The sequence below is a fragment of the Sipha flava genome, unplaced genomic scaffold (assembly GCF_003268045.1).
Source record: "Sipha flava isolate LNK unplaced genomic scaffold, YSA_version1 71_pilon_pilon, whole genome shotgun sequence".
NCBI lineage: Eukaryota > Metazoa > Arthropoda > Insecta > Hemiptera > Aphididae > Sipha > Sipha flava.
This window is the reverse complement of record NW_020273611.1, coordinates 2,158,284-2,182,864: the sequence shown is the minus strand read 5'-3', so window position 1 is coordinate 2,182,864 and position 24,581 is coordinate 2,158,284. Positions and strand designations below refer to the sequence as shown.

Sequence of the window (24,581 nt, the reverse complement as noted above, 5' to 3'; positions counted from 1 at the left end):
ATATAAATAACTTATTGTTATATTCATATTTTAATGTAACATTTAAATGTTATCAAGTTTCATTAACATTGCACTAACAATAACATTAGTAGTTAACAGTGCGAAATATTTGATTACATGTAAAATAAATCTTTTTCTATTTCATTTGATACTTCTTTATTAAATATTACATTAAAAAAAAAAAAAAAAAATACTCTTGTACAATATTAAAACTAAATTATTAACATTAACTATAAAATAGTAATTAATATTTATTCAAATTATTTTTTTTTTTTATTTTTATCAAACTACAACAGTCGTAGACATGAAATGTTCACTAAATGTTTATCAGTGATATATATTTAGTGAACATTTCATCGTCAACATTTATAGTAAATTGTAATAAATGATTATGATATAATTTTTAATAGATTTCTTTTGAGCTGTTTAAAAAACATTGAAATTTCCATGTTATCTTAGTTTTTTCTCGAAAATTTAAAATAATAATTTTGATTAAACAAAAAGTCATTAAAAATGAATACATTTTTCTTCGTACATATATAAATATGTATTGATCAAAAAAAAAAAATATATATATATAAATCTTATTATTAAAAAAAAAAGAAAAAAAAATTTACCATTGTTATTACTAGATATTTGCAAAAATGATTTTTAAGCGTTACAAAATAAACATATTCCTACGTATCCATAATTTTTTATATATTAGGATATTTGATCACCTGTTTAGAATCTGTTCGTTCAAAACTTGTATGTTTAGAATTTAATCTATTAAATTAATAATCAGTGGTACATCTAGGATTTTTCTTTTAGGGGGGCCCAATTTTTTTAATAAAATTGTATAATACCAACATTAAATTAATAATAATAATAATAATAAGATGAAATACAGGATATTAAGTCATAATTATACATTATAGATAAGATTATTTGATATGGTTGATGTTATTACATCAGTCAGTCGGTTTCTAATCTATAAACCTTCTAAATTCGCTCCCAAAATAATTTTATTAAATTGTTTTATTTATATTTTTTACATTGTAACTATTACAAAACTAACCGAATTCCTAGGTCAATTGAAGAGAGGGGCAACACTCCTCTGGCTCTCCCTTAAATCTGTCATAAACTAGCAAATACTAGCATATTGGTCCTTATGTTTTATTAGATAAACGGACGTGTAGCAAAAATATAAAATATACTCACCAATTACCGTTTTCATATCTTCAAAAAATATTATTTATATTATAGAGGCGATTTATGAAATAAATAAAAATTAATTAAAATTAAATAAAATATAAATATAAAAAAAAAAGGTGTCTATTTTATAATTATTACTATGCTAAATAAATATAATCAAACATATTTGGTAACATGATTTTCATATCGTTTTTAAACTGTAATAATATTTTTAACGCCTTTTTATAATGTATTTTTTAAGATTTTTAAAGTATTTTTGGACTTTTTTAGAACATCAAATCCCAACTCTGGTTATTCATTACCCATTATTATTTTGAAACATTTTTTCTTAATTTGTTATGGTATAATAGAAATACATTCCACAATAAGATATATTACGAAATATTATCGAAAAATATGCAAACTCTTTACTATTAACTCTTATTACAAATAATAGTAAACGATCTTAATTATACATTATAAAAACTTATATTATTTTCGTTTTCTGTTAATAGAGTGACAAGAATTCTAATGGTGGCGGGAAACCCTGTTCATGCCATCGGAGGAATTTTAATCACCACAATCCATGAACAATTGTAAATAGAAATTTAGAATAGACGACAAACAAGAAAAAAAACAAAAAAAACAAGAAAAAACAAAAAAAAAGAATCATTACGATTCTAGATGTTAAGTTTAGTAGATGTTAAGTATTATTGGAACGACAATATTATATATTTTTTTTTTTTTTGCATATGGTATGCCATCTAATAATCAGAAAATAATAATTGATAACGAGGACTAGGGCAACAAGTACAAATTGTGACAAAAAAAAAAAAAAGAAAAGAAAAAAAAAGAGAAGTTAACAATAATAATAATAATTATAATACAGCTGAGACGAAAATTTACAAAGGTGACGCAACAATAACGAAAATAGTGACGGAGACCAGTGATGCAGTCGGCGTCTTCGGTCTCGCCTCGGCGTAGGCCGTGCTTCTTGGACGTAGACGACGGTCGTGCCGAACAGCGGACGGTAAACGCGACGACGTCTTCGTCCGTGGACCGACTGCTGGCAGACATCGCGTTCCAACGGCAGAAAGAACGGCGACGCGCAGCCCTCCGTCGGACGAGTCGTCGCCGTCACCACGGGGACGGACGACAACCGCGCGCCGAAAGAACCGTGGTCGCGGGAACCACGGACGAACCGACGACGGTGGCCGAAATCGACGACGAAGCAGCCTCAGCGTACTGGTGGACGGACGTGTTCCTCCGGTACTTTGTGTTCGACGACGATTACACTCGAGCGAACTCGGCCGCGGCCGATTCGGACGACCTTTTGTTCTTCGTTCGGCGTCGGCGCGACAAACGCAAGAGCAACAAGCACAGATCGCCGTTGCAACAACAACCACAACGGCGACGGCGGCGGGTAAGTTCAGTCGTGAATCGTGTCTCGAATTCGTCTTGTCGCGTGTACAAAGTTAGGTAATGTAAAAAAAACGTGTGTTTTTTTTTTTTCGTCCACTCCTTTAGATCGTGTACGACACCCGGGCTTACCGCAAACAGCAGCCCCAGCAGAAGCCGACGACCATGTTGCCTATTGGCGACCCGGCGATATTATGGCCTCACACGGTGTGCCTGAACGCCATTGTCCACCGGTTCCGGTACACGTTGACGGTGGCCGTGTGCATACGGGTGCCCAGGAAATCTGCCGGTACCGGTTATTACTGCCAGTACAGCGACGATCGAGACGAATTCGAACTCGACGACGGACAAGATCACGAATACGACTTGCAGCTCCTGTCGCGCCACGTACACGTGAGTCCCGAACGATTCGCTGTCGAGCGCGGAACACGTTTTTTCGAATTTTTCTTAATCTCTTCTGTTTTATTTTTCTTGGTCACTTGCGTTGAAAACGAGCAGACGGTGTACGCGTCGACCAGCGGTCGACGTATGGACACGGACAAGGGGCCCAGGGAGCGACCTGTGTATCCGGCCGTTTGTTGGGCAGCTGACGATTACGCCGAGGTTAGTATTTTGTTCTGTGCGACCGAAATATTATAGATTCGACGACCGTTGCACGGCCACGCGCTGCTATATCGTCAACATTTCGCAACGTGCGTCAGTACACAAAAGCGCAGTGCATTTTGTTTCTTTTGAGTTTTCGATGTTATGCTGTGCGCGTGGGCTTATCTATCGTATGACGACATCAAGTATAGAAATTGTTAACATGGTTGGTAACATTCCTGTAACAAAAAGAAATTATTGCTATAATTATTCATTATCACTATTATAATGCTTACTGTGTTCTTCAATTTTTTTCTTCCGTGTCAACTGCACAATAAGTTTATTTGATTACGTACGGTTTTGTCTCCTTCGTATAAACCGTAATATCGCACATCCATCTCGGAGACGTACACAAAGATTTTGATTTATTTTAACGCTTCGACAGTCGTGATTATTTATCATCTGGTTGAGCTCGATGATTTTTTTTTCTTCGTTTTTCTTTCGAATGATAATAAAAACGTAGTTCCAACACGCTCACCACTATTTTTATCGGTTCATCCATAAAATCGAATAAGGCTGCTTTTGGACAGGTACTTTTCACTAAACTGTAGGTCCGTGGTGTGCGCACGTTTCCCACGCATTATTACCGTTCATTACCCGATCCCAATGATTTTTCTCGCAAGTTGTTCGACATCCGTTTATTGTTCGTTGTTACGCAGGCGTTCCGCACCGTGATCGTGCGACCCGGTCAAACGGTGTGCGCCGAGTTGGTGGCCGCGTGGCCGGGCTCCACGGTAGTTACCGAGAAATACGTAGACGCATCGGACGACGACTGCGACGGAGGTTGCGAACAGGACGGTGCCGACTGCGACAATCACTTCCGCGGTCGCCAAACGTCCGCGACGTCCGTCAAAGTGCAACACACGCAGAACAGAGCCGTGATCTTCGCAGGCGCTATCCCGTACGCCGCCGTGCGCGCTGCATACGAATGTAAGGTGAGAATGCAAGTCGGTGCACTTTTATCCGGGGGCGTCTCCAGACCTTAGCTAGGGGGGGAAGGGGGAGAGGGTAAATAATAAATACGTTAATATTAATGTTCACACCGGGATTCGGATACAGAGTGTCGAACCTCTTCTTTTTTTTTATCTCTTAGAATTAGTCTCTTCTATAAAATATTTGTATCGCAGAAATGTTACGTTGTTAGAAACAAATCATAATTTTTCATCATTGGACACGAATTAATTCTGTAGATTCATATAACAAAATATATGCATCTTTTGCTCTTAGGAAAACGGTCTATTATTTTTTCTACATTTAATGCAATCTGTCTGTGAATATACAAAAGCGCCAAATCTGTTAATATACTTTGGCCCATTTCACTTCTTATTCAAAAATTATTCTGTGAGGCTAGATTCACAAGGAGAGCGTTAAACGGGCGTTTATCCAACGCGCGTTTTTAGTAAGTGCTCACATGAATTACAGATTTTACGCGTTAAGCGCGCGTATAAACTATAGTAATAACTATAACCAATTGCTATAGTCAGTCGTGTTTTAAATTCTGGCGAAGATAGACGTAGCAGAAGCTGTATGATTATGGACCTTATATAGAAGAACATAATATAATGTATATTATATTGTTTTTAATATAAATTGTTTAACAATTATTGAATATTAAATATACATATAATTATGATTTAAGTAATTAAAATAAAGTAATGCACACCAAGAACTTTCTTTTTTTCCTCTATATAACCTTCTTCAGAAAAAATGAGTACTATTTCTTCCCAGGCATTTCTTTTTATTACTTTATTTTAATCACAACTGGTCATGTCCCAAATCGAGAACCTTTATTCGATTTCATTGATGAAAAATTCATTACTGAATTCTTCCATTATTGATGAAAAAAGGAAGTAATGCCTTGAAATACACGTTGCAACTGAACACGTCAATACAAACCTGTACAATGTTCAAATGGCGCGTCAACTTGAGCTGACGCGCGTTGAAAGGTTTTTTGCGTTATTGCAGCGTTGAACGCGCGTCACCATTTAACGAGCGTTATCATGTGTACAGTTAATAGCAATAAATAGTAATTGTAAATGCGCGTTTAAAACGCTCTCTATGTGAACCTAGCCTGAGTCTATATATATTTTATGACCGCCAATAGTATTTATGATAACAAGATACCCGGATTATTTACATTGTTAAAAAAAAAAAAAAAATGAAATTATTGATTCGTTTTATTTATTTTTGTGATATTATGATTCTTAATAATAATTATGTTATCATGCAGAGTTCTAATTACTATGGTTTATTTACATACTTAATATATATATTATTAACATTGTTAATAGTTTAATTCAGAATATTATATTCTAATAAGTAATACTGTAATAACACAAATAACCTGTATAATATTCTCACACATAGTAAGTCTTAGTAGTTTTAATATTTAATATAAATGCAGACTTACATTTTATATAATTAAATACAATAATAATAAGTAGGTAATTTTATTGCGATATCAACAAAATGTAAACATGTCACATTAGTATATTATTGCAAACGCATACTTTAAATAAAAGTTGGTATGCGGATGAACTGAATTCGGTTAAAATAAATAATAAATTATATTTACATATTAAACAAAATCATAACAGAATAATAAATACATTTTTTATGCCGATTAAAATTAACAAAAGAAAATAAATTTATGTTGATCACCTTTACAAATAGAACTTTGATTATCAAAATTAGAGTTAATGCATGGAACATTAAGGTTACTATTATATTTTAATCTCGTATTGTGAATATGTAATGGTTGATAATCCTTAAAATTAGTTTTGGTTTTGTACATATATAATAAAGTTTGATGTTCATGTAATAAATTAAAAGTTTGAAAGTTGAGATCTATATTAAATTTATAGAATACGATCAAAATATTAAATATGATCGCGGCTTCTTTAAAATAATTTTTATAAAAAATGTATATTTATACATAAGTAGGGTTCGGGTCTTAATGTATACAAATTGTAGAAAATATGCATGCAAATATATACTTAAAATAAACAAAATATGCAACTGAATTTTTTTAAAATAGCAATAATTTTTTTTTTTTGATTTATTAAATTTTAATTGTAGACAATTTTTTTTTTTACTTAGTATATATTTTGATATTAACAATTATATAAGGTAAACTATAATATTACTCTGTATGATGATCGATTTAATTTTCTTCATTTTCTTCTTCTACAATGAAAAAATATTTAATATTTTAAAAAATATAAAAATAATTGAATGTTTACCTGCAAAGTTATACTGTACAATTAGACATTTTCTGTTATGATCAAATTTAAACGTACGACGAGTGCTGGTCAGCATATTTTATGAATTGAAAACAAACATACCACGTCTACTGACGTTATCGGCACATATTTAAAATATACCAAGTAATTTAATTCTAAATCTTCAGGTAAACTTTCGAGACTTTCTTTGTTTCCAGATAAAATTTTGGATATTTTAACTCTTGTTTTTCTTCAAAAGTTTTAATTTTTGTTTTTACCGTTCTTCCCCCCCCCTCTGTACGCCACGGCAATACTTTCTTCGGTAGTTTATTGTCGCGACCATTTCATACTTATATTTTTTAAATTTATATTTATGTATAGTATTAAATTAAAAATAAACGGAGATTTACGCAGAAACACATAGGTATTTCCTTGGTTGCCACGCCCGATGCAATTATGACTCGATCTATGATTCGATATTTTGAGTATTAAGTATCAACCGACGTATGTCAGTAAAAAAAAAAAAGAAAAAAAGAGGATTGTTAATCTTAAGAATAAATTTCACATAAAACATAAAAATAATAATTAAATTGCAAAAATCTGTCTAATATGTATTTGCCCGAAAAATGGCAAAATATATAAAAAATATGCAATTCAAATTGTTGACTTACCTTATTGCCGGGGCCCCAAGACCTTGGTTCCACCACTGACGGCCACGTGTTCGACAACCGTGTAATCGACATTGTGTCGATCCGTTATCGCATGGCCGGCAGGTGTTGATCGGCGTCTAGTGTTCGGTGTGTGATCTAACGCGTGCGTGTTCGTATTCAGATGAGCTTGTACCGGGAGGCCGAACGTCGACGGAAGAGGCGCCGGCAACGGGAACGCGGCGGTGGCAAAAAGTCGTCGCTGGGCGCTGCCCTGTCCGCCTCGCTGACGGCTCTGTTCACCGGCGGCAAAGGGTCGGATTGCCCGTCCGACCACGGGGACTGCGACTATTATTACGGAGGGGTCAACGCTGCCGATCGAGTCGAATACGTGACTGTACGGGGCTGCCGCCCGGAACGTGGCGACGGTGACGGCGGTGAACTTTCTTCGGGCGACGAAAATCACGGAAACGTGGACGAGGAAGACGTCAGCGCCAACGGCAACGCTTACTACGACCGCACGAAAGGTCTGGCCCAGATGGCTGTCGCGCTCGGTGAGTTCAAAAAATCGTTTTTTATACGTTTTCCACCGTGCACATTGTTGTTGCCACACGTAGAAAAAAAAAATTACATAAACAGAGCCCTGCGACGTTCAAAAAGTCGGAACCTCACACACACGGGTGCCCTTTTCTATTATGTACTGCAGTAGACAGGGACGATTGATCGCGGTGATTAGACATAATATAATTTTACCGTACTTTTTTGTTAAACCACTTTTAACGGAAAATATAACAATTTTTTTTTTTTACCCGGCTGCTTGTCGGTTCATCACCAGTTGATCATCCCTGCTGGTAGCATTACGTTAGCATGTTAAAGACGTATGATCACCGTTCCCTTAAATATTTTTTATCGTTTTGAATTGTCACATATTAAAAGTTCAAAAACCTAAAATCATTAAATCCGCTTCGTACACATAGCAAGTAAGCAATAGAGAATGCGAAAATCATTTGTATTAACTGTTTAGGATATTATATAGCATAAGATTTTAGCCAAAGTAAAATTGTGTAAATTACTTTCGCATGTAATCCATTTTTATTATATGATTTTCTTTGGTATTTTTGCATGTTATTTTTCTGATTAATCTTAAAGTTCTTCTATTTTAAGTATTTATATCAAAATACACAAAAACCTAACGTTTTTGTTTGAATATGTTATATATGTATGTTATAATATAACATATTTATAGTGGTATATTGGAGGGTGTACATGGGTATACGGCGTATACTCAATACGCTATTTTTATCCATGGCGTATAGCTTATGAAAAATTAATGGGCAGGTATAATATGATACGCGGGTATACGGCCGTATATAGCTTGTAATTTGACAAATAACTACATAATACCTTGACTAATCTAATTTGTGGTTATATTTATGACGTAATTCGGTATCGGATATATTATTATTATTATTATTATTATTTTTTTTTTTTAACGAAAAATTCAAATTTGTTATCATTTAACAACAAGTTTCTGTTATTAAACAGTCATAATTAAGAATGTGTTGTTCATGAGTTAGTTTTTTTGGTTTCTACCATATGATAGTTACTACATTTAATAAGGCGTATATCCATGATTTATTTTAGCAATACATTACTGCATATTTGTGTTTATTATTGTATTTATTTCGGATTATATGATGTATAAAGCTTTGTTTATGGACAATTCAAAAGCATTATTTCATGTACGTTGCATATATATGTTATATAAATGTATTAAGACACTTGGAAAGCATTTCGATTGTACCTGTATTATAATATGACGTACTGAACATACCTAGATAATATATAATGTGCAGATATTGATACTAGTACCAGTGATTTGAATTCACTTGTTAATAATTTATTATAATGTAATTTAAATATATTATTAGGGTTATAGATATTATTTAAGTTGTTTACAATATTTATTGCTAAAAATAATATTTTAAAATAATGTTTTTTTTCTTTTTATTTTGAATCAATAACATCACGACAGTTTACCACTTTTGTCTTAATTATGTACAGTGTACTCTCGATTATCCGCGGAATAGGGTGGCATCCACGAATAAGGGAATTCCACTAAATTCAAATTGAAACGAAAATTAAAGGATTATTTAATTTAAAAAATTAAATCTTTTAATGTTATATAATATTTAAGGGAAATTTAATAAGAACAGCTTTATTTTTGGACAGTAACAAGTTTTTGTTATTTTGTTTGAAAACACTTCTTTTTACGAGTGACTTGTGATTGACTATTTTTCAACAACTAACTTAATCGTAATGATGTATATATGTATGATGTAAAGAAATATGCATTTTTAGTGTGTACTTATTTTCATGATTTGTTCCTCAGAAGACTGTGTTTAATCGAGAGTACACTGTAATACTTATATCGCTTAATATACTTATATTTATATTTTTTAATAATATTTATATTTCTTTATGTAACACATCTAGTTATAAGTACTACTATATTATATTTTATCATTTTATTATAATTAAGTTATCTAAGTATTTAAATCTTCATAACTCAAAATTCTCAAGAACTCGAATAAAGTATTTGGTGTTAAAATGTATGATTAGGAGTATTAATAAATCTCTGTAGTTCAAACTAATATAGTTATTTTCTCATTATAGGGTTGCAAAAAAACAATAATTTTTTATGATTTAAACAGTTTATAATTTTTGTTTAAAACTAAGTTTTTTTAAAATATTTTCCCTAAATGAGATAAATACTCTCATATTTTTAGCTAGAATACAGTACACGTGATAGGTATTGTTTTTATTACTATCTAATATTCAATCACTATCTACAATTTATCTACTCGTAGAATAATTTTAATTACAAATGTCGACTTTTCACAATGTGTATGTTCGTAAAGTTCATTCTGTTTTGCATAGTTTTGCATAAATTACTTTAAATTGCATACAATTTATATTTTTTATAAATAATTGAAACAATGAAATTTTTTATTCATTCGGATTCATGTTTGGTTTTTTTTTTTAACGCACAATAAACAATTATTTGTTTGAATATTTTTGAATTTTGTGTGCATATACCATACATATATACATGCTCACCAATTTTTTTTCATTAAAATTCGGGCCTTAGTTAACGCCATCAATCGTCATTGTTACCATTTGTCTACCACTGCGACCTTAGCCATCGCCACCGCCGTCGTCTTCGTTACCACCTCTGGCAAGTGGACAACCCGGGTTCGATTCCCGGCCCGGTGACTCTTCCATTTCTTCCATTTATGTAATATTTATTCATTCCGTACATTGCTTTTTAGTTTCAATAGTAAAATTTAATTTATAATTCGATCTGTATATATTTTTTATTTAATTTTCAACGTGCTGTTGCTAACAGTTTATACTAACATAAGCATGAAAAATTAAACAGTTCTAATGAAAACAATAGTCATCATCGTTTAACTATTGTAATGCAAAAGAAACTGCATTAATACTGTCAGTCACCTTCAATCTGTTGTATTTATTATATCGAGTTATGTTTAAGCACTTGTCATTGTATCTTGTTTGCGACACTTGGAGCTTATTAGAAAAATTAACCGTCATCAACGAACAACTACAGCTACAGTGACCGCTACCACCACCTGGAGACTTGTGCTCTGTCGATGATAGCCAATCGGATCTATTTATATTTTTTATTCGATTTTCAACGTGCTATTGCTAACAGTTTGTATTAAGCATGAAAAATTAAACGGTTCTAATGGAAATAAAAATCATCATCGTTCAATTACTGTAATGCAACAGAAACTGTAAGAATACTGTCAGGTAGATCCCGGGTTTCAGTGCCTTGCGGCTACAACTGTGGACCTCATATTAGCACTATGCTCGTCGAGAGCCACAGAGGTTCGGTGAGTACGGGACGGCGGCCGATCCGGCGCTAAGTCCGAAACGGCCAGCCGGTCTGGCGCACACCGAGTCGTCGTGCCGGACCACCAGCGACGGGCTGCCGACTCCCGTACCGTAAGAGCCCCCCAACTAGGGGAACTCCGAGCGGCTGATAACCGCCCGGTTACTATAAAGCGGACCATAAGTTCCATCGAGTCCAACCTCAGTTTTGGCTGGGCCAAACTCGGCGTGGCGGCAAGACACATAGGACATATGCCGGTCTGGGCTAACCACGCCTCCCGATGTACCATTCGTGTTAAGCGTCACAATGGTAGGACATACTTCAACGGAGGAGGTCAACCCACCGTTTACCGTATTAATACAGGCTCCGGACCGCCGTCATCATAGCTAATCTCCCGAAGGAAGCTAGACTGACGTGAGACGCGATAGCCCGCCCGGAAGTCGTAAAGACGAACATCCGATCCGCTGGGACGGTTCCCTAGCGAATCACCAGCCCCCGGCCCGAGCCGAGCTCAGGTCGGGTTCGGAGTAAATTTTGATCACGAGGCCGCCTCGGAGCTCGAGGCACATCGCGCATTTTACGCCACCGACACGCATAGGTAGAGCTCCCACCCCGTGTCGGCTGGGCGCAGGTCCGCTGTCCGAGGGGAAGTATTCATTTTATTTCTTCCCTCTTCCCTACCATGAGGGAGTGTTTAAATACCACTATCCGCAACCCGTGGACCCGATCTAGTCGCGTGGACCGCCGCGCCGAATCCCTATCTAGAGATTTGCTAGATATTAATACTGTCAATCACCTTCAATCTGTTGTATTTATTACATCGAGTTATGTTTAAGCACTTGTCATTGTATCTTGTTCGCGACACCGTCATCAACGAACAACTACAGTGACCGCTACTACCACCTGGAGACTTATGCTCTGCCGATGATAGCCACTCAGATCTGTTTATATTTTTTATTGGATTTTCAACATGCTGTTTTGCTAACAGTTTGTAATTAAGCCACTGTTTAACGTTATGATTTCTGTTTTGTTGGTTAAAACTTGTGTTTTTATTACGATTGCAGAACAATTCTTCCAGACTATATCTTAAGTTCTTATATAATTAAATAAATCCACGGCGACTACTTACATCACCTTTAATGTCTTAACTATTCGTAATTTTCTGATAAGTAAAAATACCGATTACCAAAGATGCAGTTACACCATACTACATTTAACTTGAGTTGAAACACGAACACCTCGACGAAAAATAATATGACATCCTTAAGAACCTTAGTCCTCATCGGGTAGTTTAATGGACCAGAACACCCGCCCAGAAATCGTGGAACGGTTGACGCGTCGGTTTGCGCGAATGACTTGAGTGCGCATGTGGTGTATGTGACAACTACCACAAAATGTTTAAACATTATGTCTAGATGTGGTATAAAATTCGAAGAAAAACTAAAGGATACAGAATTTTTACGTTATAAAAAAAAGCATGTATATAACTACAGAACATATTATTTTTTTTGAAGGAATCTTCACTTAATATTTTTTTAGATTTTTCAATTTAGTTTAATTAATTTTTAATTGTTAATTAAATTAACTATGTCGATTTATAAAACTTTAAATAAATAAAGTCTGTGGAAATCGGGTTGTTAAAAATTGGACTTTGATTAATTATTGTTGTTATGAATTTAAAATTTTATTCGAGTTGTTGAAAATGTTTGGCTATGAAATTTAAGTTATCACTATTTAAGTAAAATTATGAAGTATAATACACTCAAAATATGATTTTACATACATAGTTAATTTTAATTTATTTATTATTAAAACTACTGACTAGTGAACACTGATTATATTGTATAGTCTTAATTATCAGATTTTGAATGTATATGATTATCAGAAAATAATTAAGTACAAACGTTAAGGTTTAATTGTACATTAAACTTAGTATTTAGTAATTAACTCGAGTTGTTTTGGAATTTCGTATATTAGAGTTATACATCGCTTATACTATATTGCATATTAATAATACATTATAAAACAAATTTAATCTTAAGTTCGCACAATAAAAATAAACTATTTTTGAAGAGCTCAACGTGAATAAATGACTTTGACGGTTGAACAAAAAGATGATATTAATAATAATAATTTTAGATGTTTCAATACGTTTGTAAGAATTTCAAAGTAATCAATACGTTTACATCGTAATTTGTAATTCCAAAAATGTTATGATTAAGTCTTTTGGAGTTGATGTTAAAATATCCTTTACCTAAAATATAGATAAAACTGATTAAAAATGTAACTAAAAAAATTCTATCACTTTCATTAATATTATTTTTCAAGTTATTGCAATCAAAAAAAAAAAAAAAAAATCAATGTATATTTATGTATTGAATAGATCGAATTTTAGGAATTATAATTCTCATATTATTTAAAATGACAAGCATATAAAATGGTAAAATATTATAATTTATAACAGTATAGTTTCGTTAATATTATTGTACTTCCTTAACGTGTGTATTAGTTTAAATATTTGATGATGGATGTATGTTCACAAAATATATGAATTATGCCGAAGTATCATACTATAATATAGTATGATACTTTTAACATATGGTATAATATTATTATACCCTATATTAATTGTAACATGTATAAGTTGGTTATTGTTACTGAACGATTTTATGTATGTTAGCCAAATTATCATAGTTAGTATGCAATATCTTTAATCATTAGCATAGATTATTTGTACGCCTTTGGCATATTATCTTTATTTAAAACTAAAAATAATTTTTCTTGTACAGTTATAAGCATCATGAATTTGTAATTTTCTTTATTTTTATAATGTACTGTGATTCTTAAAACGCTATTATTAATTATCAGAGCTCGGATTTCAAAACTACATAATGTATAAAAATCATTTCAAATTAAGAAACAAACGTAACGTCTTAAAAACTTAGGCTTTAAAAAAAATTAAGCTAAATATTGAATATTATAAATTGTAATGTTTCTGCTTCTGATCCTACAACATTTTACTATTTTCGCAATGTTCTGAAAATACCTGCCGTTTAACTGAATATTAAATTTAAAATAGCTGCACACATTCAATGTTATATAATCAAAAAAATATCAACAAAACTGAACTACATCCCACGCGAACATGATTATCAAAGTTCAGACTTCTTAAATCATCGTATTTGATTGCATTTCGTTAATATTTAAACATTGGAACGGTTACGTTATATTTCTTACACTTGTGGATTTATCGACTCGCAGGCGATTAATTACGCGAATAACGCATGAAAACCATTGGCGATACGAAAGGAAAAGGTATTTTCATAATTTCGATAACGCTAAGAGGTTTAAGTGATGAAAAGGAAGAAGAAAAAAAAAACGAAAATCAGCAGTTTTAAAATCCGAGTGTTTTTGTTCGTGTAAAATTCGCGTACCAACGGTTCCGGCGACGACCTGTTGACTGTCACCGACTGTAGTTGTCACGTGGTGAGATGGCTTGGCATATGGTACCTGTTGGTCTGGCTTCGGCTCCGTTCCTCCGGTTGTTCCGCACGCTTAAATCGACACGGAGGCTCGCGTGGTTGGACGGGAAACGGAACTTCCCGTTCGCCATCCGAGGTCGCGTGCGGTCCTGGTGCGCATAGGGGTTACATAGGGTGGTACGATCGCCCCCCCCTTCCCGATCGCTTTTTTTTTTTTTTATCACGCCGTAATGTACGGGAATAACGAGCGAAACGCTATAGCGGCTTCAGCTTCGGCGGCATCGGCACCGTTGGCCGTCAAGACGTTCACGCGATCGGTCCGCCGCCTACAGGATCGGTCAGGTGCCATGTGTTGGTGTTGAAAGCGGCTGCCCGACATTATGGATACGGCGGCAGCGCTGTCGTACCCTCGATCCGTTGACGATGTCGGCGGAAATACCCGTGCCGTCCGTCCGCCATTGTTTTTAGGACGGCAACCGCCGTCGCGTATTCAACGGATGGAGGACATCGACGCCGCCGCCGCCGGCACGGGCCGCCGCGATGGATTGCGATCGGGATCACCGACTCCGGTCCCAAACAGCACATATTGGTCCAAACCCAAGTCACAGGCTCTCGGTCGTTCCGGGTTGGCGTCCCGTTTCCACAGTCTACAACGCGGCCGCCGCTTCGATCAACTGCCGCAGCTTCCTTCCACCTGTAACGTCTTCGAGATGTAGATCACGCGGGCGCCAAGGACGGACAGTCGACTGGACAGGTCGACGTGACACGACTGCTGCACTGTCCGCAGTATGGTTGCTCGGACCAAAGTTTTTTGGATACGGTCGTCATCATTTTCGTCGAGAACAGTGCGGAAAACTTGGTTCCATCATCGATATCATTGTTGTACGATTTAAACGCTTTTCGTTATCGATATTGTAATTCCGTAGAACTTAAAATATGTGTATTTAATAATAATCGAAATCGGTGTATAAAACAAAACAAAAAAAAAAAAAAAATGTATAATTTACTTACAAATCGCCATACTTGAGTTGTAGTTGAAACGGGGATCAATCCAATGATTTTTGCTTGAAGTTATACACAAGTTTTTATAATTATATTTTAGTTAGATCGAAAATTGTAAACTATTTTTTTCAACAATTCCAACTATTGTTCGTCGGTAAATATTTTATCAAAGATTACTAATGGCAATCAAAAAGGTTTGTTGCCTCTTATATAATTTTCAAAACAACAGACTACCTGTCTGATGTCATACTGAATCACATTTCACTGTTTATCACCTCCACGTTTAAAATTCTGAGCGCTGTTTGTTGTGATTTTACACACCAATTTCAGAATTCCATTCACGGCGTTTGCATAATGTAATTTCACATAATCTCATGTATAATAACCTATGATATAGCGTTTTTATTATAAACGTCGTACTACTCGACAAAATTACAGCACACATAAGCACATTTTATAAGCCACCTTCAACATTATTACTCAGCTTTCAGAATCGATTTTAAAACAATTGTAATATTAGTTGGGTATAAATTATATTAAATTATGTAGGTATTCTGTAAATTTGTATTTCAACACGATCATTAACAACATTTGAAAAAAATTAAATGTTTCTAATTCATTAATGTTAATAATGTAATAACGAATTCTACCCGAAACCAAAAACTTTATGAAGTGAATAGATTTCATACACACACTCGTATACATATATATTTATGTATCAATAAACACACTCAAACGCATATTTATCATGCACCAGAGTACTGAGTCACTCCACCAAGTTCACTCGTGCTTTGTGAATGTAGTATTGTTAATTATTATTAACCGTATAATTGTAGTTTTGGTATTATTGCGTCACTCTCTAATTTTGTCAGTTATCTTATACCGATCGACGCATGGTCGTCAACACAATGGTGTATGTTTAAGTAAAACTAAAAAAATGTATACTTATAAGTGTAGCTTAACGTTTGCTATATTATAGTCCACAAATTACGATGTATAGTTAAAAAATACAAATGTACAAATATTGAACACTTGGTAGTGGGTAACATCTGATGTATTTCATGTACGTAATAGCCCACATACTTAGATTAGCAACAGTGGTGTGTAGTGTATATAAATATTATTTGTGTACAACAAACTACAAAGCACAGTTGAAATCAATTGTCCGCGGTATCTTTGTAGTATTTCATATCATTTAAATTAAAAAATTTATTTTTTAAATACTTATTCAAACATTTTTTTTATAAATCCTCAATATACAGGAAATTATAACCTACTTCCTCATAAACAACATCTTGACTGGCTTGATATACTATTCATGACTTATATGGTCCAATCTCATAGAGTCCGTATTTAAATTATCGCCTGGACTTAAGATGGCTTCGTGCAAATACCTCCGTACTATTGTCAGGGTTGCTACGCTACCTGGAAAGCCGGGAAAACCTGGAATTATCAGAGGAATTTTTAATTGGTCAGTGTAATTAGGGAAACTCGGGGGAATAAGGAAAAATGTTGGAAAAATATTTATAGTATTAAAATAAATCATGGTTTTCGATGTATATATATGTATACCAAACTTTATTCATTATTTAACTTTATATGTTCATTATCAATAATATTTTTTCATATTATATTTTATAACTTTTAATTATTTCAACAGTATGGTACATAACTATACTCAGTATTGGATTTCTATTAACCTTAAATATATTTTAATTTACTAGATAATTTATATATTAATTTTATAGTTAATTGTATAAAACCTATCCTAATCAATTGAATTGAAATGTTAATTTTCTTAATTCAATTATTATTATTAATATTGTTTTTTTTTCAATATATTACAATATTGCTATGATTGATATAATAAAACAGTACTTACAGTGTAAAATAATTTTATAAATTCGTCTTATTTTAACTGCTTTCGAAATTTTATTTACCAAAATGTTATGAGTTCTTATTTAATATAATATTCATACCTATATAATTTTTACTGAGTATAGTTCAATAAGCGCAAGTGTGTGTTAGGTTAGGTTTGGTTAAATATTTTGATAAATTATTTATCAACATTGGAATTGATTATTCTAATATTATAGTCACTAATAATTACAAATATTTTGTCTGTCAACAATTTAAACAATTATTTATTTTATTTCATTATACTTTGTAAGTTTTTTCGAAACGTTTATATTTTAGATACAGTTTATCAATTTTTGATATTCTCAAATAAAAAGTAAATTTTGAATCTAGTTAGATTTTTAACATTTTATTCTAATAATTTAATGGTCATATCAAGACAAAATATTTGTATCCAACAATTTCGAATGTTGCCTATGGCTTAAGATCGTAATTAGAACGTATTTAGGTGGTGGAAAATTCGAGCCCTTAACGATTCTAACGCGGCGGTAACAATTCTCGCTTTGATTCATAAACGGATTAATTTCATGCGGGTTCGTTTAAATTTTTAATTTTTCTCAGCTCCGGCACAGCGAGAGGAAACGGTCCCCTCGTGCTATGATAGCGGTGGTGAATACCAGCACCACCAACCGCTCTACAACGGCGAGGAGCACAGTGGCGGCGACGCCGTATACTGCTACGATAACAACGTCCAAGATAATGGATCAGCAGAGAACGTAGGTGTCGAGTATTACGATGGCGTGGACGGCAATACGACACCCGTGGACCATCATCAGCAAATGGAGTCATCGTCGTCGCTGTACAATGCCGGAACCACCGCTTCGGAACCAGGTGATTACTACGACTACGGTTGGGACTACGAAACAGCAGCCAGCAGTGGGCAACAAACGCCACAGACGCCGTCTTACCATTACCAGTTGCAACAACAGCAACAACTCGAACGGCAGAAACGTCGAGGTGGCAGACCGGTAAGGCACAATTGTTTGTGAAACGTATTACGTAAGATGACTATTATAACAAAACGTGTTATCTGATAATTTTAATAATAAGAAATGCATCTCATTTATATTACATTTACATTATACATTTATGTTTTTTTTAAATACTAATAATTATTTTTTTTTCACACAAAGCGACGGCTCAGCGATCCCTGTTCGACGTCTGTATATGATTTGTTTGACGACAATTGTGACGATGGTAATGGAACACAATACCAGCTCAACCAACAGCCGTACTCTGCTAGTCATTACGACAGACACGTCGGTGGAGTTCATCGAAAACATCGCAACCACCAACAAATGCAGCAGAAGCAGCTGAACAGCTATGGTGGAACAATAGCAGCAGTGGTAACACCAGGAAGAGTAGGGCTAGTACAGTACCCGTATCGAGCCTGGTCTGAGAGTGATGGGTTGAACCGATGCGGCGGTGGTGATACTGGTCAGCGAAAGCAGCAAAATATGCTTCCCTTACCCCCGCCACCTGTACCATATTATTGTGCTGCCGAAGCGGCCGCCTCTGGCTTTCTGCAGTTCGTGCGCAAGAGCCCGGGTAACTGGTGGACACGGATTAAAAACCACCGAAGAAGGCGAAGAAATGATCAGCAGAATATCAAGTCGACTACGGCGGTAAATATGCATCGGAGTACTAGTGCCGACGATAAAGGAAGCAAAAGTGACTGCTGCTCAATCACTACCGCCAAATGTACAATTGTCTCCGACAAAGACAAAGATAGCGATAACAGTAATGATTCGGGTTCGAACTCTGATAGTAATAGATCAAACTCAGAAGATCAAGACAGTGATGGTGAGTTTATTGGCGCCTTGGCCGCCGCGGCAGCTTTTGGCCATAATCTTAACCACGAGTGGACGTATCGAAGAGCCCCTGGAGACCCATTGTCCGATTGGGATATTTGTATAAGTGACAGTAACTCGGATACTGACGATGGTGACATGCTCGAATGGACTACTGAGATTATGGCTACTGACCTAAGATGTAATCAGCCCTATCAAAACTGTAAGTTAATGTAATCAATTTTATTTAATTATCTGATATTAGTTATTAAATTAAAGATAAATTTGATTATAATTTATACAAAAAATTTTCATCCACTATATAGGGAATACAGCAGCGGTGCCTCCAAGAACGACAATGCCTTACGACGACTTTAGCTGGTATGTACGACCACTACCACCATCAACAAAATCCTTCAATGCAAACGTTCACCAACAACATCAACAATTAACTAGAACTAGCCGCCAAAATCAGCGCCAGCGCCGCCAACCACCACCACAGTTACAACCTCAACCCCTTGAACCACCCCCACCACCACCAGCATTAAGTGTAGCGTTCACTGCAGTTGCATGTCCGTGGTGGACTGTTTTAGAAGGTAAGATTAGATTTGTTAACATAAAAAGTCAATAAATAAAAGTAATCCATGTTGGTTTTATTTATAAGTAAGTATATAACGTTTATTTTTATATCAAATAGATCTGCTTCTTGCTTGTACCACAAATACATCGGAAAGACCATCGTCATCGAACAAATCAGCGGCGAGCTTACCACTGCTCACGTTTGATTAACTCTCAACTATATTTGCTCATCATTAAATTACATCAACTATACTCGCCCTGGTGATTGGCATTAAACTCACTTTTTCATCATTTTACCTTAATGAAAACAGTAAGTGTAGCTGATATGAAAAAAAAATTACTTTCACACTATTGCGGACAAACGCAAAATATATTCAAGCAATTAAAATATGGTTGTGGACTTAAAAATGTTAATGGAAATAAAAGTGACATTGAAAATACAATAGTGAAGACAATATTTGAAAACCTCTGTTGAAGACAAAAGTTGTCCGACTTTGTTAAGATTCGAGGATTTACGTTTACAATTTGTAAAACAAAAATATTAACTTCTGATAAGCATGATCATGTGAGAGCAAAAACAAATCTAAATTCACTCATCACTAAACGCTCCATTTCATTCTATCACTCAGGATCGGATGGCAGAAATGTATAAATCATCGTCTAAAAAGTAAGCTTTTCAATTACTATAATGCATACATTAAAATTATTTATTTTGATTTGCTATAGTTAATTTATTGAAACATCGGACGCAGTTAATTTATTTAAATTTTTTTTTTTTTTGGTTATCCCAAAACTTGATCGATTTTTTTATGTATGAAATAAGAAAAACATTTAAACTTTCTATGCAATCAATAATTGTATCGGGTATTAGGAGGTAGCGAACCACGAACTATATATGCTTATAATATCGTGTCCTAATAGTTAAAAGAACTTAAGCAACAGTTGAACAATTTTTCAGGAACACAAAAAACATATTAAAAATTTAATATTTGATGAAATTTAATTAATATACTTTTTTAAAATTTGTACATTTTGATTGGAATTGAATTAAAAGTAAAATATTAATTAAAATAATTATACTGAATTAGTTATGGAGCTTAAGCTAAAGAAACTCAATAATTAAGCAAATGTTACCCTTTATACCAATGTCGTTTACAATCTAATGATTTTTCAAATGTCGCTCACTCTTCACATTATTGTCATTTAAAATCTAAAATTATTTCAAATATCGTTTACGCTTTTCACCAATTTTACTTGTAACTCAATAATATTTCAAAAGTTTCTTACCTATTCAATATAATTTTGTTTATTTTTAAAAATTATTCAGTCATAAATTTGAAAAAATATAAAATATTGATCACGTATTTTATTTTTATTTTATTTAACAGTATAATACAAACACAAAATATTTGAACATAAAAATGATTTGTTTATTATACTCGTAAATAACAAAAAAAAAAAAAAAAATGTATTACAAAATCACATACTAATTATAATACTATATGTAGTTTTTTTTATTTAACATGTTTGATTAAAAACATAAAATAAAATATTATAGTATTTATATAACATACTTTTAAATAACTTTCTTTTTGAAATTATATCAAAATAACTATAATAATATTAATTAACAATTTAAAATCTTTCAACAGTCTTCTTAGTAACAATATAGGCAACATATTTAAATCGCATTAGATATTTTAATACACTACTGTGTTAAAAATATAAATAAAAACAAATCAGTTAAAATTTGTTAAAACAGGAATGTAAGATAAAAAATATTTATACAACTTTTAATTGAACAAATATTATTTAGTCTTCTTCCTCTCCGTCTTTTTTGTTAGTATCTGGTAATGTATTAGCAATACTAAGATTATATTTCAATTTTTATAATCTTCATGGTATCTTTAGGTATTATTCCTTGAGATTATAGTTTAAGAAAATTAAGATGCTCCAATTATGGAATTTCTTTTGGACCTTTATAAAGCTTCTTGGGTTTAGTCATTATTTTAGGCAATAATATTTCAGCGTTTTTCGATCTTGTTTTATTTCTAATATTATACTTTTTTTAATAAAAAAAATTTGTTGATTCAAAACAATTGCTATACTCAAAAAATAATTTTATTTTTATTCTACGTTTTAATATACTCTTGATTTTAGTTATTTTTACAGTAGTGCCTAGATCAGTCACAAATTTTTTCAGTAGGTTTAAAACTGAAAGTGGTTTTCAGTCAAAAAAATCATTAAATGTCATAGTTTTTACTTCTAAAGGTCCTGGATTTCTTCTTGAACATGCGATGATAGTAGGTCACTCAAATGGTGCCAAACTGTTTTGTGTTTCAGAAATTTATTGTCGCATTAATTACATCTATTGGCATATATAATTGTCCAAAGACTAAATAAGTTATTTTCACAGTAATAAAACTTTTTTTTAAACTCGAAACAGAAAGAAATTATAAATAGAATTTATGACAAAGCGAATAAAAGAACGATTTCAATGAATATGGATACTTGATAAGTTTAGTAAACAGTTATAATTATCCTTGGAAATCATATATATGAATACATAATTCAAAATACCTTATGTCTTTAAAAAAAAAAAAAAAATCGATTAATAATAAAATGGTTATTTTAAAAACTAGGTATCATTGTTTAATACGACGTAAACAAATTTATAATTGTGGCTTACTACTTATTCCACTCTAAACTGTCACTTACGCCAATTAACAATGTTGCTTACACCAGTTATACTATTAACAAATTTATGTTATAGCGTTTGTACCTAAATTTACAGAGCAAAAATTATTAATTTTGAATAAAGTAGTCGCTTACATTGTTTAAACGTTGATAAAGATGACTTTTTTAAAAAATTTTATTCAAAAATGTAATTTCGGTCAAAAATGTCGCTTACGCCCTTTTACCTATTAGGGTTCAATATGTGAATTTATAAATGCTCATTTGGTTCTCTAATAATGCTATAATAATGATAATTTTAATTTGTGATTTTTTTTGTTCTACTAATTGTAGCATATTATTAACTAGGTGTTTATTTTTTTATAGGTAATAATAAACGTCAACACTCGCATATCAACAATTTGACACTCAAAACGTCTCAACTGTATTTAATGGCTAGTAAAAATAACCTTTTACTTTTAAAAATGGAATTTCATTACTACGAAATAGAGTGAAGTTAGGTATTTTTGTGACATAGGCAATTTGTTGAATATTTAATGTTATTCCTTAATACCCGATTGACTTGGAAATGACATTGGTCCTTAAAATTACCGTGTTTTTAAGTATCATTGTAATTTTCAAGTCAATCGTGTAACAAGGAATTGCATTTTACGTTCAACAAATAATATCACGAAATTTCCTGTGCCATGAAAATACTTTACCTCACCCTATCACTATACGCGATAATATCTCTGGCAATTATAAATTAATTTATATTATTCCTATTTCATTGTTTTTGTGAATTTATTTTTTAAAATGCTTCAGTCGTAAAAATAATTATTATTATTATTATTATTAACATTCTCGTTTATATTTATACTGTTTTAAATGTCTATTAACGTTTTAATCGTTCAAAATGTTTTTCATCTTAATAACTTATTAATATAATAATATACTAATATTAATATATTTATATAATAATAGGCTTATTAGTTTATAAAAAAAACCACTATAAAAATATTAATTTCCGAGTTCAGTTTTTTATAAACTAGTATCGTCCTCATCTACATTCTATATTATTGATAACTTAGGTTCTAATTTTGTTTAATTAACCTAGTATTTATCTTGTATTTTTTTATTTTATTTTTTTATTTAACTGTATTATGTAGTTTTTTTTTTTGTAAATGTGTTTACCTTCACATGTAAACAATGATCATGATGTACATTTTATTATTTAATATATTTGTTTGTCTTTTGTCGTATGAAAATTTTAAACATGTTGTTTATTTTCATCCTAGGTCTATCTATATCCAGGGCTGGCGAGAACTTTTGAAGACCCCGGGCTGATCAGTTCCAGGCCCCTTTTATTTACACTTATTTGGCCGAGATATACATCATACTTATACATACTTTAATACAATAAAAATATTGTATAAAAGGCTGAGACGGCTGAGGCTCTAGTCCTCCCTGCCTCACCTTCTCGCTGGCCCTGTTTATATTATGTACAGTATTTATTTATTTTTTTAAATTTAATTTAAATTATTTTATAAAAACACTTATAGACAACAAAGAAATAATTCAAGTGTCATCATCGCACGTTCAATTATTTTTAATGTTGCTGTGAAATTGAAACAATTTTTTCTAAGTTGATTTAAGCTGTAAGTATTTTATAATATCAAATACATAGAAGATGCTTTAAGAAGTTTTATCAGGACTAGTACTCTTGAAACCTACAAGAAGTTGTGTAACTTTTAGCAAATTTTTGTGTTCACAATTGTTAACGAAGAGTGTGTTTTCTTAAAAAAAAATAATAACTTTATTGAATATTTCGGTGAAAACACATTTGTATCTATAGCAGCTACAGTCAGGTAAAATCTGACCATTCCACACCAAATAAATACATTCAAAAGAATTAAACTATGAAGTACAATATGACTGGTGAGTATATTGTTTTAAGATTTAATCATAAAAATTGATAAAAATAAATAATTGAAAAAATATAAAATCATAAATTAAAAAAATAAACAGTATAAAAATGTTACTTATAAATATAATGAGTATTTTAATGAATAAAAGTAAAATAAATATATGGAGAAATCTGCAAGAAATTAAAAAAATAT

The 24,581-nt window shown here is 32.6% G+C and overlaps 1 protein-coding gene across 1 annotated transcript in view; it reads left to right on the top strand.

Annotated features, from left to right (window-relative positions):
- LOC112692197 overlaps nt 1-23,286 on the top strand; it is a 29,046-nt gene extending 5,760 nt beyond the window's left edge. The window contains exons 2-11 of the mRNA XM_025566785.1: nt 1,689-2,596; nt 2,701-2,985; nt 3,091-3,195; nt 3,894-4,169; nt 7,287-7,656; nt 17,981-18,387; nt 18,553-19,432; nt 19,536-19,805; nt 19,907-20,455; nt 22,849-23,286. Of these exons, the coding sequence (XP_025422570.1) occupies nt 2,123-2,596; nt 2,701-2,985; nt 3,091-3,195; nt 3,894-4,169; nt 7,287-7,656; nt 17,981-18,387; nt 18,553-19,432; nt 19,536-19,805; nt 19,907-19,998 (3,159 nt within the window). The 5' untranslated portion in view covers nt 1,689-2,122 and the 3' untranslated portion in view covers nt 19,999-20,455; nt 22,849-23,286. The remainder of the gene's footprint in view (nt 1-1,688; nt 2,597-2,700; nt 2,986-3,090; nt 3,196-3,893; nt 4,170-7,286; nt 7,657-17,980; nt 18,388-18,552; nt 19,433-19,535; nt 19,806-19,906; nt 20,456-22,848) is intronic.
- The last annotated feature ends 1,295 nt before the right edge of the window (nt 23,287-24,581 follow it).